We start from the raw sequence: 18,519 nt of genomic DNA on the forward strand, positions 1-18,519 counted from the left end.
CCAGGCTAGAGTGCCATGGCACATTCGCAGCTCACTGCAGCCTCACCCTTGAGGGCTCAGGCCATCCTCCCACGTAGCTAGGACTAGAGGTGCATGCCACCACACTCAGCAAGTTTTTGGCATTTTTTGTGGAGACGGGGCTTCTCCATGCTGTCCAGTCTGGTCTTGAACTCCTGGGCTCCAGCAATCCCCCGGCCTCAGCCTCCCAAAACACAGGCACTCACCCCTGTGCCCACCCAGAGGCTATTATCTTAACAAAGGAGAGTGATAATGGTGACCTGGGTAAGGATTGTAACAGTAAAAGCGGTAACAATTCATCAGTTTCTAGATAGATTTGTAAGTTGGAGACAATAGAATCCATGGACAATCGGACATAGCAGGGGTATCTAAGGAGAAAAATAAAGTTATAGGTTCTCAGTTTCTGTTTCTGGTTGGGCCAGTAAAGGCCCTTCCCCATTCCTCTTTTCTGCTTATCACTAGAGAGAGAAACTAAAAAGCATGGCTTCAAACTGCGAAAAGCTAAAGAAAAAAAAAAAATCCACAATAACAACAAAATAAGATAGGTTGGACAAGCTTGGGATATAGAAAAAGTTGCAAGAAATACAGGAAACTGTGAGGTGAAGAGAGACAGACAAAGATGGGGGACGGGAGAGAGTTAAACAACCTAGTGTTGGCATTGACACTAATTAACCATGTTTTATTTGCAACAAGTTACTTGAGGTTTTGTGGGGTTGGAAAGACATATATTGATGCCTATAATATGCCATAAAATATTTTCAGAATTTTACCTGAATTAAATCTTTTAACATTTTATATCAACCCTGTGAGGCAGATGCTGTGATTATTTTCACTTTGCAGACTGGGAAACAGACACAAACAAGTTAAAGAACATATTTGGAATCTCACAGCTGGTATTTTGCACTGTGAGGATTCAAGCCTAAACATCCTACCTCCAGAACCTGTACATTCTAACATTAGATGATATCTGATATTGTTTATTTTCCTAAAATTATATATATATATATTTTTACAAAATTAGTTCACTGTAAGTATAGCTATGTACACACACACACACAGACACACACAGACACACACACACACACACACACACACACACACACACACGCACGCGCGCCTGAGATAAAAACAAAGATACAGGCGCCATCTAGTGGCACTACTAATCTCAGTCTACAGTTCAGTATTACTATAAAAATATAATATGTAAAGGGAAGAAATATGTTGTGATACATGTGTGGGGTGGGAGTAGTGATCAAAGAAATGTGACTAAAGGTTAAATAACAAACTTTTGCAATGTTTGCATCATCTTCAGCTTGAACATTGCCTTTTTTATCCTTTACCAAGTTTTTCTTTATCCACATTCATCCATTATTCTTTCATTTGCTTATACATTCATTTATGTATTATTTATACACTGTACTCTACATATTTTGTGCACTCAGTACTTTGCTAGAGCTAGATGCTGAATTTTGAAGAATTTGTGAGAAAGTCCATGCCCTGATAGACTTTTGGGGGAAATATGCACATATATTTATCATATAATGTGGTCTTCGAAATATAATAAATGCAAAGATAAAGCAGTGGTGACGAAGAAATAATCAACTTCACTTAGGGATAGAAGAAGGTTCACGGAAGAGATGATCATTTTAATGTTTCTACCTTTCTATCAACTGTCAAGTGCCACTATCCTGTAGAGATAAAAGTATATTGAATTGATCCACTTGCATTCAAACCTTCAACGCACTGCCACCAGATTTATTAAAGAATGCCTAAAACATGCCACAGGTACCACCTATTTGCTGTGTTCATCACTTTGGTGGCATGTAATTAGTGGCTTCCTATGGTGCTAGCTATGTCACCGTTGTGTGCCTGATTTTCTTGTCTACATAGTGGAATGAATACAGTTCCTAACTCACAGAGTTCTTGTAATAAATTATTACGGTTATTCTAATATTCAGAATACTGTCTGGCAAATATTAAGTCTTCAGTAAATGCTGGTTGTTATGATAATCATCACACTCTTCTGCCTGGCCTACTCAACTTTCCATTATTGGGGCCTCAGGATATACCCTTTGCACTACAAGGACATCCAAAGTCTCTTTGGAAATATTCGGATTTCAAATCAACCCAACATGTATTGGAAGCTAGCTGTATACTTCACATGCACGTTTTACTCTCCCCAGAACAGTACCTTCTCTGTAGCGAAACATTATTTATTGTTGGTACCTCCTATGCCTTTGCCTGACCAAATCCCACTTCATCGTTCAAGGCTTACCTCACAACTAGGCTTTCCATGAACCTTCATTTTATGAATAATATCTCTCATTTATACATTCATACAATTCTGTAAGTTGCCTTGCCCTTAAGGGTCTCTCTCAAGTTGGCCCTTAGTTTATATAGAGTAGGTGACCACCTTGCTTTTAAGTACGTATTTCTCGTTTTTATCCATCCTGGTGATGTTTAGCTGGAGTAAAGGGAAAAACACCTGGCCTCCAAACAGGAGACTGTATTAATTTTGAATAATTTTTACAAACTCTTCCTCTTGCCTAGGATTCTCATGTCATCTCTATCCCCAGTCCTATTAAAGAATCATTCCCCTAGGGCACCAATATTAATGATGAAGTTCATATTTTTTCTAAGGTACACTAGCGTGGAAAAAATGCTAAAACTACTAAATTACCTGATAAATAACTTGAAACCAGTGATCAAGTGGTATGGCATATACATTTGAAAGAAGTGAATAAACTGAAGATTAAAAAAACACATTATAAATACCAAAATAACATTTTAAAATTAAAAATTCAGAATATTGAATACAATTTCTATAAAATAAAATTCATTTATGTTGATGCAGTTTGAACACAGCACAATCAAGGTATAGAGCATTTCTTTCTTTCTTTCTTTCTTTTTTTTTTTTTTTGAGACGGTGTCTTTCTCTGTCACCCAGGCTAGAGTGCAGTGGTGCAATCTTGGCTCACTGCAACCTCTGCTGCCTGAGTTCAAGCGATTCTCCTGCCTCAGCCTCCCAAGTAGCTGGGATTACAGGCACCTGCCACCACGCCAGGCTAATTTTTGTATTTGTAGTAGAGACGGGCTTTCAGTATCTTGGCCAGGCTGGTCATGAACTCCTGACCTCATGATCCACCTATCTCAGCCTCCCAAAGTGCTGATATTACAGGCATGAGCAACTGCGCCTGGCCAGTATAGAGCATTTCTAATACCTCCAGACTTTGTGCCTGTTCCTTTGCAGCCCATCTCCTGACATCCTCCTGCTGAAAGAAACCATTGATCTGCTTTCTACTTGTCTTTACAGATGAAATTTTGCTATTTCTAGAATTTAATATAAATATAGTCATGTCATATGTGCTCTTTTGTGTCTAGATTCATTTTCTCAGAATAATGTTTTTAAGATTCACTTGTGAAGCTATGTGTGTACTTTTATTGCTGAGTATTTTTCTATCCCATATATATACCAATATTTGTTTATTCATTCACCTGTTGATGGACATTCCTTTTCAATTTGGGGTTATTATGAATAAATGTGCTATAAATATTCATGTTATTTGGGTTTATCAATGTTTGTTTTTGTTGGTTAATACTGAGGAGTGGATTTGATGGATTGTTTTTAAATATATGTTTAAACTCATGAGAAACTACAAAAGAGTTTGCTAAGGTGGTTGCAATATATTACATTCTCATCAGTGATGGTAGTTTCAAATGATCCACATCCTTACCAACACCTGGTAATATCAGTCTTTTAACTGTAGCCACTCTAGAGAATATGTGGTGGTATCTCATGATGGTTTTAATTTCCATTAGTCTAATGACTAATGTTTTAAGCATGAAAACATTTAAACATTCCACAGGCTTATTCCCAATTTGTATGTTTTATTTGGTGAAGTTCTAGTTGAAAGGTCTTGTCCATGTTTTCATCAGAATGTCTTATTGGGTTTTAAGAGTTTCTTATATCTTCTGGGCACAAGTGTTTTGTCAAATATGTGAAGTGACAGCTGTGGTTCGCTTTTACTTTCTTAAAAGTTTCTTTCAAAAATTTAAGGTTTTTATTTCAAAGAAGTTAAATTCATCATTGTTTCATATATTGTTTATTCTTTTATGTATCACGTAAGATTTTTTTGTCTACACCAAGTTGCAAAGATTTGTTCCTATACTTTCTTCTAGAAGATTTAGAGTTTTGGCTTTTCTTTTTAAGTATATAGCTCTAGTACAAATTCAAATAGAATATATCAGTAAGAGCAGACATCCTTGCCTTGTTCTCCATCTTACAGGATAAGCATTTAGTTTTTCACTGGTGTCCTCTTCCCTGTAGAAATTTTGTAAATGCCCTTTATCAGTTTGAGAAAGATTCCTTCTTTCTTTGCTAAGAATTTTTTTTATGATTGTGTGCTAAACATTCTCAAACTCTTTTGCTACATTATTTGGTTTAGATATGTGTCCTCTCCAAATCTCATGTTGAAATGTGACCTCCACTGCTGGAGGTGGGCCCCAAGGGAGGTGTTTGGGTCATGGGAGCGGATTCCTCATGAAGAACTCTTTCCATCAGTAATGAATTCTCCTTAAAGAGCCTGGCAGCTCCTCCCTCCAGCTCTTGCTCCCCCTTTGCCTTCTGCCATGATTGTAAGCTTCTTGAGGCCTCACCAGAAGCAGATACTGTTGCCCTGCTTCTTGTACAGCTTGCAAAACCATGAGACAATTTTTTTTTTTTTTTTTTTTTTTTTGAGACGGGGTCTCGCTCTGTCCCCCAGGCTGAAGTGCAGTGGCCGGATCTCAGCTCACTGCAAACTCCCCCTCCCGGGTTCATGCCATTCTCCTGCCTCAGCCTCCCGAGTAGCTGGGACTATAGGCGCCCGGCTAGTTTTTTTTTATTTTTTAGTAGAGACGGGGTTTCACCGTGTTAGCCAGGATGGTCTCAATCTCCTGACCTCATGATCCACCCGTCTCAGCCTCCCAAAGTGCTGGGATTACAGGCTTGAGCCACTACACCTGGCCTACCATGAGACAATTAAACCTCTTTGTAAATTACCCAGCCACAGGTTTTTCTTTATGGCAACACAAAGTGGACTAACACACTACTTCTATTGATATCATCATGTACCTTTTCTCCTTATACTGCTAAAATGGAAATTTACATTGATTAATATTCAAATGCAAACCAATCTTGCATTCCTGGAATAAACCCTACTTGCTCATTACGTGTCATTATTTTTATGTAGTACTAGATGTGCTTTATAAATATTTGAATACATATGTTTGTGTCTAGGTTTATAAGGGATATCAGTCTGCAACTTTCTTATGAAGTTTTTATTTTAATTTTTGTATTATGGCAATGCTGGCCAGATAAAGTAAATTGAGAAATCTATCATCCACTAATTTCTTCAAGATTTTGTGTAGATTTACTTTTCTCCTTCCATAAGGGCTTGATAGATTACATCAGTGGTTCCACCTGGGTCTAGGGATAGGCGGGAGCATTAGCTACAAATTCAATTTATTTAATTAACATTGGGCAATCTAAATTTTCTTTTTATGCTTCAGCTATTTTGGTAATTTGTATTTGTCATGGAATTTGTCTATTTCAACTAAATTTTAAAATACAGTGGCATAAATTTGTTTATAATATTTTCATTTTAACCTTTAGTGTCTGTAGTATACATACACACAACTCTTACACTTTCAATATTGGTACTTTGTATTTTCTCTCTTCTTATAATGCTTTCATCTACTAAAAAAGAAAATCCACAGTATATGAAAGGTGTTGTTGGATTATGCCAAATAAAACGAAAATTAGGACTATTTTGTTGTTATTTCAATGTGGAATCTTTTACTTGAATTCTAGTATTGAACCACCTCAGAACTGAAGTATTGCATGATTTTAATAAAACTGAATATGCTTTACACACTTTAGTGAGAGATTATTTTAAACATCATTCAGATATCTTGGTAACCCTACAGAAAATGAATTGAGCATATATATATTTTTTTTCCCTCAAATGTTATTTTAATTCAGGGATACATGTGCAGGATGTGCAGGTTTATTTCATAGGTAAACATATGCCACGATGGTTTGTTGCACCTGTCAACCTATAACCTAGATATTAAGCCCAGCATCCATTAGCTATTCTTCCTGATGCTCTCCTTCCCACCTTACCCCTGCTCCTGACAGGCCCCAGTGTGTGTTGTTCCCATCCATGTGTCCATGTGTTCTCATCATTCAGCTCCTACTTGTAAGTGAGAACACGCAGTGTTTGGTTTTCTGTTCCTGTGTTACTTTGCAGAGGATACTGGCTTCCAACGATCCATGTCCCTGCAAGGGACATAATCTCATGCCTTTTTAATGGCTGCATAGTATTCCATGGCATATATTTACCACATTTTCTTTATCCAGTCTATGATTGATGGGCATTTAGGCTGATTATATATTTTTGCTATTGTGAATAGTGCTGTAATGAACATATGCATGCGTGTATCTTTATAATATTAATATAATGGTTTTTATTCCTTTGGGCATATACCCAGTAATGGGATTGCTGGGTCAAATAGTATTTCTGCCTCTAGGTCTTTGAGGAATTGCCACACTGTCTTCCACAATGGTTGAACTGATGTACATGCCCAAAAAGAGTTTGAAAGTGTTCCATTTTCTCCACAACCTCACCAACATCTGTTGTTTCTTGACTTTTTAGTAATCACCATTCTGACTGGGGTGGGATATCTCACTGTGGTTTTGATTTGTTTTTCTCTAATAATCAGTGATGTTGAGCTTCTTTCCATGTATTTGTTGGCTGCATGTCTGTCTTCTTTTGAGAAGTGTCTGTTTATGTCTTTTGCCCACTTTTTAATGGGGTTGTTTGTTTCTTGTAAATTTGCTTAAGTTCTTTGCAGACTCACTCTGGTTATTAGACCTTTGTCAGATGGATAGATTACAAAAACTTCCCCCATTCTGTAGGCTTTCTGTTCACTCTGATGATAGTTTCTTTTGCTGTGCAGAAGCTCTTTAGTTTAATTATATTCCGTTTGTCAATTTTTTGCTTTTGTTGCAATTGATTTTGGAGTTTTCATCATGAAATATTTGCCTGTGCCTATGTCCTCAATGGTATTGCCTAGATTTTCTTCTAGGTTTTTTATAGTTTTGGGTTTTACATTTCAGTCTTTAATTCATCCTGAGTTAATTTTTGTATGCAGCATAAGGAAGGTGTCCAGTTTCAGTTTTCTGCATATAGCTAGACAGTTCTCCCAGCACCATTTATTAAATAGAGAATATTTTCCCCATTGCTTATTTTTGTCAGGTTTGTCAAAGATCAGATGGTTGTAGGTGTGTGGTCTTATTTCTAAGTTTTCTCTTCCATTTGTCTGTGTGTCTGTTCTTATACCAATATCATGCTGTTTTGATTACTGTAGCCTTGTATTATAGTTTGAAGTTGGGTAGTGTGATGCCTCCAGCTTTGTTCTTTTTGCTTAGGATTGACTTGGCTATTCAGGCTCTTTTTTTGGTCCCATATGAATTTTAAAATACTTGTTTTTTCTAATTCTGTGAAGAATGTTAATGGGAGTTTAATGGGGATAGCATTGAATCTATAAATTACTTTGAACAGTATGGCCATTCTCATGATATTGATTCTTCCTGTCCATGAACATGGAATGTTCTTCCATGTGTTTGTGTCATCTCTGATTTCTTTGAGCAGTGGTTTGTAGCTCTCCTTGAAAAGATCCTCATATTCCTTTGTTAGCTGTATTCTGAGGTATTTTATTCCTTTTGTAGCAATTCTGAATTGGAGTTCATTCATGATTTGGCTCTTGGCTTGCCTGTTGTTGGTGTATAGGAAGAGCATATGTATTTTTAAATTCTGCTTTACATTTTTGAAATAAAATGCAAAATATTTTTGTCAGTTTTCATAGCACAAGCATTTAGCATGCATGTATTTCTCTTTAAGTGTTTGACTTTCAATATTTAAAATTATATTGCTTGTTATTTGAAGAAAGTTCTCAGACTACTTAATGAATTTACATAAGCTGTTTGGCAATAGTATAACCAGGGACTTCTGCTAAAAGAGACTATTGCAATGATAAAATAAAGTGCATATTTTCTTTAAGGACTAATGTTTCAGTAATTCCACAAGAAAACTAAAGACCCCAATTAAATGTTTTTAAGTTTAACTTTTATATATTTTCATAATGAGATCAAAAGAGGAGCTGGAGTTTGGGGTTGGAAAAAGAAAATCATTCTATGTTCAAATGACTGCAATGTGCATAAGCTATGTCATGCAGGGGTGAAATTAAATCAATAATTTTCAAGTTCGTCATCTCATGTAATGCATACATATACATGAGAATCAGACTTGTTATTCTGCTATTATTAAATGACATGGAAAAGAAAATATTTAAAAACTTTCTGCCATTATCTCATTTCTCTTGCAAATTTGGTGACATACAATAAAAATATGTACTTTTTCCTCCACAGGACCTGATTGGGGATCTGAAGGAACAGCTTTCAGATCACTTCAAAGATGTGATGGTTGGCCTCATGTACCCACCACCACTGTATGATGCTCATGAGCTCTGGCATGCCATGAAGGTAGTGATCTGATCCAAAAATATACCTGTAGCAAGTACAGGCCAGTATTTCAATTGTGATGCTCCTACATACTTATATGATCAAGGAGAGGGGAGGGAATATCTAAGCAACGATGTAACAATGGAAATGTTGTGGTCAAGGGAAGTGGCCTTGTTAGGAAGCTGGAGCCTACCAGGCTCAGTGGCTGGGATCAACGTGTTCTTTTGTTGTACAGACTCACAAACTTACTGAACCAGCCCCAAGGCTGACCTCCAACAAGGAAAAGGGAACAAGCCTCCAGGGCTATTCAGATTGGTCCCTGAGTGTGTATTCCTATATTGAGGAGAATGTATTAAAAATGATGTGACTCTTGTTACATTATTTGTAAAAGTTTGATTAAGTCAAAAGAAGATATTGAATCAGGGACAATATATAGATGACATCTTTATATTTTCTTCATATGACCTGAAGCTCATTCTTTATAGAAACAGTTTTTTTTTTTTTTTCTCAAATGTATAAAAATTTTAATTCGGAAGAATTAGAATCAGTGTTTCTTAAAGGAAAGTCATTTCCATGAAATAAGTTGACTGTGGATTTTTTACAGATTTTGTTGGCTAGGGACAGGGAACAAAGAGGGCCTTGGCTTTACTTCTTTCCAAATGCAGATATTAAACACCTGCAGAACTGTTGAAATCATTCCAGTGTGATGCTTGCCAATGACCAGATTACCACAATCTGTGAACAATGTGTGACAGAAAAGAGGCAACAGGAAAAAATTAAAGGACATGGATTTTGGCCATCATATTTACTGATCCAAATAGGCATTGTACAAAAAGTATATGAATTTTAACTAATCGCTTTTAACAAACGTTGCATGTCAATTCCTACCTCTTGCAAAATTACATATCTAAAAATTATTTTAAAGATAAAGTTATATGTTGCTGTTTGATTAAACAAGTGTATTTTATCAATATTTCATAGAATGCTAAGGATTTCTGAGGCTTTCCTAAAAAAGGTGTGTTGTCTTTAGATCACTTTCACAGACCAATATGTGCATATGTCTGCAAGAGACCACAGAAAGCGTCCTTCGAAATATTTACGCAAATTGTACAAAATTCCACATCTAGAGAGGCAGCCACAGGTCCTTAAAATATTCTTGGCAAATTAGAAAACCTGTATGCTAATGTCAGCCTGCTAAAGAATTAATATTGCAGCAGCAAATGGAATATCAAATATCATTTCAACAGCAAATGGAAATGCTCAGTGCCATGAGCATTGCTTGACCATGTCTTCCTCTGCATTGTTTAGAAATGCTCATACTGTTGTATTCTAAATGAAGAAACAGAGTTTCCTTCAGATAATATTAATTCTTCAGGATGAAATAGGTAGTAAATGGCAAAGTTGGAACTAAGATTGTGCCTACCTTCATCCCAAACAACTTCCTTTCCCCTGCCACCTCTCAAAACACTGGAAAGGCTGTATCCCTTTCATGTACAAAAGGTGCGCTATTACTCCCAGTAAGAATATCCTTACATTTATCTCTTTTTTTCCTTTCTCTAGGGAGTAGGCACTGATGAGAACTGCCTCATTGAAATACTAGCTTCAAGAACCAATGGAGAACTTTTCCAGATGCGAGAAGCCTACTGCTTGCGTAAGGAAATATACATATGTGAATGTATTTTACACATATATGAACTTTATAACACGTTGAATATTCCAGTTTCTGTATTTTGAAGAATTATCTAAGACATTCTTACATTTAACATAGGATTCACTGAGGACCAATTAACTCATGAGGTAAAATTGATTATTAGTGCACTAAAAATGAAACAGTTCCCTAGACAATCAAGCTAAGCAAATTTTCCAGGAAAATCATTACAAATCTCTATAAGGTGAATGTTTTCATTAAGACAGGAAAGTGCCCCACACTTGAATTCAGGGCGTATTTCATCTCTTACCCAGGAAAGACCCAGCATATAGAAAAAATAAAGTACAATAATGGCTCAGTGAATTCTACAAATACATCTGCTTCGCTTTACATAAATTTCACGTTCCTGTAATCTACCGCAAAAGCAGATTTTTATACGTTTCAAAAGTAGAAAGGGTAACTCTTTTCACTTTCAAAAAGGTATAATGCCTTAAGTTCCATTGCATTATGTACTCTGTGACACTGTGTGTCAAGAAAATGTTGCGGACAGTCATCTCTATTGCATTCAAACAAAAACAAGACTTTTCTGAAGGGAATGAAGTCAGAACTTTCATTAAAATGTTAAAACGAGATGAAGCACTTAGAAAATGTGTTGGGCTGGGCAGCAGTCTATGGAAATAGAATGCATAACACTGTATTTTGAGAATCAGAGAATGTGAAATGACTCTCGATCCTGTTTTTCAATTTTGGAATAAAGATTTTTAAAAAACAGTCCTATGCTTATGTTACCATTAGGTGACAGAATTCTTTGGCAGACAGTTTATTAACAAAGAAATGTCAACAGGTGGACTACATTTCCTGGACTTTGTACTCATAACTGGGAAATAACATTAACTTATTCAAAACACATTGATATATAGTTCCATAATAAATCATACCTTTAATGTGTTTCCTTATGCAGAATACAGCAATAACCTCCAAGAGGACATTTATTCAGAGACCTCGGGACACTTCAGAGATACTCTCATGAACTTGGTCCAGGTATAGCATTCCAAAATTTACACCACTTTGCACTCTCTAAGAAAATAGGTATATGTCATTGCAAAAAGAAAAGAACAGAAAACTCCAGTATATTACAGTTCAACAGTAAATTCTGTGTAGTAACATTTACTGAAGCCATGTTCAAAGTACTCAACTAGAAATTTAAGTTGTTAAAGACAAGTATGGATAATGCATCAGCTCTATTTTCAAAAAATTAAAAATATATTCTAAAGACATTATAAATATACATGTATGTATAACATATGTATAATTAATTATATTTTCTGAGAAAATTAAAAGATTAAAAATATTACAGTTAAAATTAATAATTCTAATTAGAAATAATGTCTTTCTTTTTTTTTTTTTTTTGAGATAGTCTCGCTCTGTTGCCCAGGCTGGAGTACAGTGGCATGATCTCAGCTTGCTGCAACCTCCCCCTCCTGAGTTCAAGTGATTCTCCTGCCTCAGCCTCCCACGTAGCTGGGAGTCCAGGCACGTGCCACCACACCCAGATAATTTTTGTAGTTTTAGTAGAGATGGGGTTTTGCCATGTTGGCAAGGCTGGTCTCGAACTCCTGACTTCAGGTGATCTGCCTGCCTTAGCCTCCCAAGGTGCTACGATTACAGGTGTGAGCCACCATGCCCAGCCTTAGAAATAATTTCATTATTAAAACTGCTACATGAGTTTAGGGCACACTAACATTTCTGAGCTCCTACAATGTGCCTAGTACTGTGTGAGGAGATAAACAATTTTCTCATTTAATAACAAAACACTATAAATATTCTCATAAGTACTTCAGAAAAGAATAATCAAAATGTATAAAGTTCTAGCTCTATGATTGTCTAAAGAGCTAATAAGTAGAAATCCAGAATTTGGTTGAATGGTAGAGACTCTGAAAGCCAGCATATGATCTTCAATGCAGCCTATAAAAATTCTATGGTATTATACATTACCAAAAAGAAACATTAAGTTAAAAATAGATTTTATCATTTATGTTTCTGTACTGACTAAATGATATATATTTCCATTTAATGACTATTTCTTGAAAATATTCCACATATTAGCATTGTAATACAAACAATATTTTTAAAGATATAATTATCTCCTGTTTTATACATATTCTCCAATATACCTGCTATCCTATTTAACAAAGGCACTCAGGAATGCAAAGAGAGAGAATCAGTGTTCAGCTCTTAATTTCTAAAAGAGAAACTCGAAGGCCACAGTTGAGGAAAATGTCTTAAAAGCTGGAATTTTTGTTTGGTTTTGCATTTTGTATGCGTGTGTGTGTGTGTGCATGTGTGTGTGTTTGAAATGAAACAAGAGTTTCTAAACCCCCAAACCTTTCCTTTACACATCAAAGGCATAGTAGTTAGCAAAGAATTAGTAGACACCAAAGAATTTCACTAAAACCAAGAAGTCGATAGAATTTCGTACATGGGAACATGAAATTAGAAAAGAATACATGAAAGCCTTTTTAGTGGGAACAAAGCTGGAAGAGTAGGACCGAGGAGAGAGAAAGGTCTACAATCCAGGTGGAGGCAACTAGAGTGAGAATCCTGCCTAAAGCCCTCAGGAACCCAGAGCCCCACACTCTTAGGCGAGGAGTTACAATCACCAGATGAAAATACAAGATAGATCATTGTCTATTCTTTCTCCCTTTTCTCTGAACTACTCCAGTGTCAACTGTCTCCATGAATTCTCGGATTTGTTTTTAATCTAAACTTTTCTGTGGCTACTGTTGATAAACTCTGAGAAGTCCTTCCCTGTCCTTTATCCTGCTTGTCTTTATCTGAAGAGGTGCTTTGGAGAACAGACAGTCCTCAGTCCCTGAATTTTTATGGTCTGACTTATCTACTTCATGGTACCTTTCTACTTTATGATGGTGCAAAACTACTGCAATTTTCACATAATAGTTGATATTCCATAAATTATGTGAGATATGTAACACACTTTATTGTAAAATAGGCTTTATGTTAGATGATTTTGCCCAACTGTAGGCTGTTGCAAGTGTTCTGAGCACATTTAAGGTAGGCTAGGCTAAGCTATGATGTTCAATAGGTTAGGTGTATTAAATGCATTTTTGACTTGGGATATTTTAATTTACAATGGATTTATCAGGATGTAACCCCATCATAAGTCTAGAAGCCTCTCTATATCCTTGAAGGTTGTACCACTTTCATAGCAGCTCAACTTTGGCAAATTTAGAGTCCTCATAGCATACGTTATCAATGTTTCTTTAATCTGGGTTTGTAATGTCTTTGAAAATGAGGCTCTCTTAAAAACTTAGAAGAGTTGTGATCTACTTGCTTTTGGTTAGGTCCATTTACCACTTAACCGCATGCAAAGTTCTTTCCTAGATATATTTCTACAGTATGACTTTGCATCCCTGCTCCCTCATTTATGCCTTTTTTATTTTCACAACTCAAAAACATTTCCTTGAAGGATCTCTCAGAAAGTAAAACTGGCCGGGTATTACTAGAGGGCTGAGTCATAAAAGACCCTTACTTTTCAAAACCTCTTCAAGTCTCAGCTTACATTGCTTGGAATCAGTAAGTGGTTTCTCTTTCTAACTCTTCAAGGCACCAAATTTCTAAACTTTTTCTCTTCTCCCTTGTGTGTCTGCTTGCAAACTAGCCAGTTACTTACTGAGCTCATCTCTTTCTTGTAATAGATGACTAAAAGCATAAAGTAAATGCCATTTCTCAAGCTCACAGGAAGACCAGAACAGGTGCTACCAATCAGAGTGCATTTCCCTTCCAAGAAGTGATCCAGAGACTTGGTCTCTTTCCACCGTTACTACTGGCTTTTAAGTTTATCATGTCTGTCTTCAACCCAGGGAAGCAGAAAGAGAATAGAGGTTTCTTCATGGAAGTGTTTATGAGCCTTGTTGCAATGCATACCCATTTCTGCTCAAGTATCATTGGCTAAACCCTCATTCAAGTAGGCCTACTTAATATCAAGGGTAGTGAAGTTATTTGTCTTCAAGGAAGTTGAAATGAGTTTTACAATCTGTAATTAGTGTATTTCTACTTCTTTTTTTTTTTTTTGAGACGGAATTTTGCTCTTGTCACCCAGGCTGGAGTGCAATGGTGAGATCTCGGCTCACTGCAACCTCTGCCTCCCAGGTTCAAGTGATTCTCCTACCTCAGCCTCCCGAGTAGCTGGGACTACAGACACGCGCCACCAAGCCCAGCTAATTTTTTTATTTTTAGTAGAGATGCGATTTCACCATGTTGGCCAGGATGGTCTCAGTCTCTTGACCTCTTGATCCTCCCGCCTCGGCCTCCCAAAGTGCTAGGATTACAGGCGTGAGCCACCACGCCTTGCCAATCAGTGTATTTCAGAGCTGTGAAAGAGAATTGAACATTGCAACCAAGAAATACAAATGGGTAACAGAAGATGGTAAAGACATATTTGTCAATAAATAGAAAACTTTTGATGATGACTATATTAGGCCCAAATAGAATTTCTAAAAGGGAAGCATATATAAACAAAGGGAAAAAAACACAAAATGCACTGCATTCCTTCTTAAATATACTTTAAAAAGGAAAATGTCTTTGTATTTGTATCCATGCTTTATGTTTTTGAACATGTCTTTACTGTGCCACCATTTCCAATAATCTTGTTCCTACTTTTAATCTCACTTTTAGAGTGATGTTTATTATATTATCAAAAAGGAAATAAAAATATATAAAGAGCAAAAATATGCAATTTTAATCTGAATACATCAGATTAAAACATTTTATTATATAAAATGTATAGAAATATGTTACATATATATCATATTTCTATATAATTAATCCTACCATTAATAATTCATTTCTAGGAGACAAATAAAAGGCCAAAGATGAGGCTATATTTTAATTTTTTATTCCTTCTGTTTTGTTTTTGCCATTAAGTATGTTTTAAAATATGAAGCTAAACATTTATCGATATAACATAGTTTTTCTTCTGCTAGAGTTTGCATGCGTCTGTCCCCCAAACTTCATGTTGAAATGTGAGCCCCAGTGCTGAAGGTGAGGTCCAGCTAGGAGTGTTTGGGTCATGAGGATGGAGCCCTCATGAAGAGCGTGATGCTGATTCTCATTGTAATGAGCAAGTTCTCACCCTATCAGTTCCCAGGAGAGCTGGTTGTTAATGAGAGCCTGGCATTTTCCTCCTCTTGCTCTTGCTTTCTATCCTCACCACGTGATCTCCGCACATGCCAGCTCCCCTTCACCTTCCATTACGAGTGGAAACAGCCTGAAACCCTCAGCATTAGCAGATGCTGCAGCCACGCTTCTTGTACAGCCTGCAGAGCTGTGACCCAAATAAACTCATTTTCTTTATAAATTGCTCAGCCTCAGAAATTCCTTTCTAGCAACACAAATGGACTAAGACAGAAAATTGTTCCAACAGAGAACAAAAGCAAATTTCAAAAATGCTAGTATGGAATGAAGTTAACAATTCCCCATCAGACCTGTCAAAGAATTTATTCTCCAAAGCCTTCTTCCACTCTATGAGAACTGCTCTCCTCTAAGCCTTTTATACACATTTCTATTATAGTCTTACCATGTGATATTGAATCTGTTTGCATATCCATCTTTCCCATTAGACTGAGTTCTCTATGCATAAAATCTAGCTTTATTCCAATTTGTAACTTATAACTAAGCTCTGCACATGATACATGGTAAGCAATTCATATTTTTTGGAAATAAATGGCAAGAAGGATAAATAGTTGAGAAAATCTGAGTGAATAAAACTCAATGCTGGATAAAGTAAAAGAAGAAGACTTCATATATGCTGTGTCTTTAACAGGATTCTGAAAAATTAGCATCACTTGCAAACATGAGAGGAGGAAGCAAGGGTGGTTCAGGGTAAGTAGACAGGTGCTGCTGGAGAATCTGCTGGCTCAAAGGGCTTTTGTTGAATAGGGCAAGTTTTTCTGATTAGAGAGCTGGTAGAGATGCTAGACAGAAGAGTTCCTGTAACCAGGAAAGAGCCATGGGGAAATTTTTGAGCAGAATGTGAGATGATCAGGAAGTTTTTTAAATTGCACATAATTTACCACTCATTTGTGGTGAGTACCTCACTTGTGACTTAAGAGAACTTGATTTGTTCAAGATAAAAACCAGTTTTCCTTCTTAGCATTTCTTTAATTTCTATAATCCCATTCCTCTTTTTGAGTTTGTATTGATCAAATCAATCAGACATACCCTGATTGGTATGTATATATGTACATATCTGTATATTTATGTACTAATAATGCAGTATATATGTACATTTACTAATAATACTATATATGCACATATATATGTACTATTATATGTGCATATATAGTATTATTAGTACAGTATATTGTATTATTACTATATGCTGAAGAATACAAGAAACTATGAGAAAATTCACCAGAAGGAAAGGAACATATATTTAGGCAGGAAAAGGCTATTAAGAAGAATTTTATTTTATTGCTCAGAATCTCTTAATAGTCACATTTTAGCAATGAGTGCTGCTACATTGAATTCTTGGTGTCTTAGCTCCTGTCACAGAATGAACAGAAACAAAGAAACATTCAAGTAAGGAAGCATTCAAGTCAGGAAACAAGTGCAGAAAATTCCCCAATCAATCAGGAAAATAAACCCATACCATAGGCTGATTTCCCACAAAATTGCCAATTTTTAAATGTTTAAAGAGATTCCTAATTTCTATTCTACAAATATGTAAAAAAGATAACTTTATATTTCTGAAGTTAGTGTTATATCATTTCATGCCAAAAAGCTAAAGTTAATAATTGTTTCTACCCTGTCTAGAACTAGTCTGAATACAGAAAATAGTTAAAGAAAATGGTTCTTAATGATAACTTGTTCCTCTAAAATATCAGTGACAGTGTGCAAGTTTAAATTAATACTTATTTTCCCTTTTTTCTTATTATTTATTTTGCTATTTTCCTCATTTGGAGTGGATTAACATGTTGAAACCCAGGGGATATAATTTCCTTTAATGTGTGCTTATTGTAATTAAAAATGTTTTAATATAATTTAAAACTTTGTAACATGTAAATTATATCTGAAATATAATTTCAATTAAATATTCAATTAAAGAATGAATATATATATATATATATATATATATATATATATATATATATATATATATGCCAGACTGGAATACAAACTTATAATTTAAACTAATAATGCCATTCATTGCTAAGCAATACAAATTCTAATCCTTTTTTATCCTTTGTGTGTGCATGTGTGTGTCTGTGTGTGTGCATACATGTATGCACTCAAGCCATTGTCAATTTTGCATTAGGAATAAAGCAATCTTCCACAAAAAACTGCTGAGGAAGCTAAGTATTACCTTTCCCACATTGAAGAAAGACTGGTCATTTGGGCTGATCAGAGTCTTTCAAATCGTTCAGTTTCTATTCCCTCCCTCCCATAGGTGTTGATCCCAAGAACATTCCATCATTAACAGGCTGTATGCTGATCTCTATTTAAAAGGCAGCTTCCCAGGAAACCCAACTAGCAATGTCCCCTCTGTGTAGAGATGAGGAGACTTAAGCTTAGAGAGGGTAAGTGGTGTGCCTGACATTATTACAGGTCTACTTAATGAAAGGGCTGACAGAAATTAGTTGGAAAATGTGGCATATTACCAAGTAAACTCATTGACCCTTCAATTAAAAATTTCAATTTTATATCACATTTTAATTAATATCAAGAATTTGCTTTGTTGTGTTTGGTTTTGGTTTGGCTTAGTTTGATTTGGATTTCTGTGGTTTGTCTGCAAAGTTCATAAAACTCCCATGTCACCACCCTCAGTAAATCATCCTATTCTAAGATTTTCATCTGCAGGTTTATCCATGTCAGTGGAGAAAAGATAATTTGGTTTTTCATAGTACAAACTGAAGCTTCTGGTAAAATGTAGGTATAAGCTCATTTTAATTTGTAACAGAAGTTGAAGTCATTTGTAGAAAAATACATTTGCAATAATAATTACTATTTTAAAATAATCTCACTTGACAAGATGCCAATTGAATATTTTCTAACTTTTGCATTTTATAAGATTAATTTTAATTAAAAATTTTTTTCAAAATGTAATTTTACAATAATGTTGCTACAATAATATAAATTAAAGCAACAGTTTCCACTCAGAGATTCTTGGCACAGGTATTACCCCTAACAGAGTGAAGCCAACAGTTCCATTATAAACCATTATAAATCCTAACATCAAACAAGTTTTTATTTTTTTAATATCTACCTACAA

At 35.6% G+C, this 18,519-nt stretch overlaps 1 protein-coding gene across 2 annotated transcripts in view; it reads left to right on the plus strand.

Moving 5' to 3' along the window:
• The window catches only part of ANXA10 (annexin A10), a 78,229-nt gene that overhangs the window by 41,422 nt on the left and 18,288 nt on the right, over nt 1–18,519 (plus strand). For both annotated transcript variants that reach the window (XM_015451009.3, XM_065545674.1), the window contains exons 4-6: nt 8,489–8,602; nt 10,142–10,232; nt 11,191–11,270. In XM_015451009.3, coding sequence (XP_015306495.3) covers nt 8,489–8,602; nt 10,142–10,232; nt 11,191–11,270 — 285 coding nt within the window. The remainder of the gene's footprint in view (nt 1–8,488; nt 8,603–10,141; nt 10,233–11,190; nt 11,271–18,519) is intronic.

The sequence above is a fragment of the Macaca fascicularis genome, chromosome 5 (assembly GCF_037993035.2).
Source record: "Macaca fascicularis isolate 582-1 chromosome 5, T2T-MFA8v1.1".
In the NCBI taxonomy this organism is placed as follows: Eukaryota; Metazoa; Chordata; class Mammalia; order Primates; family Cercopithecidae; genus Macaca; species Macaca fascicularis.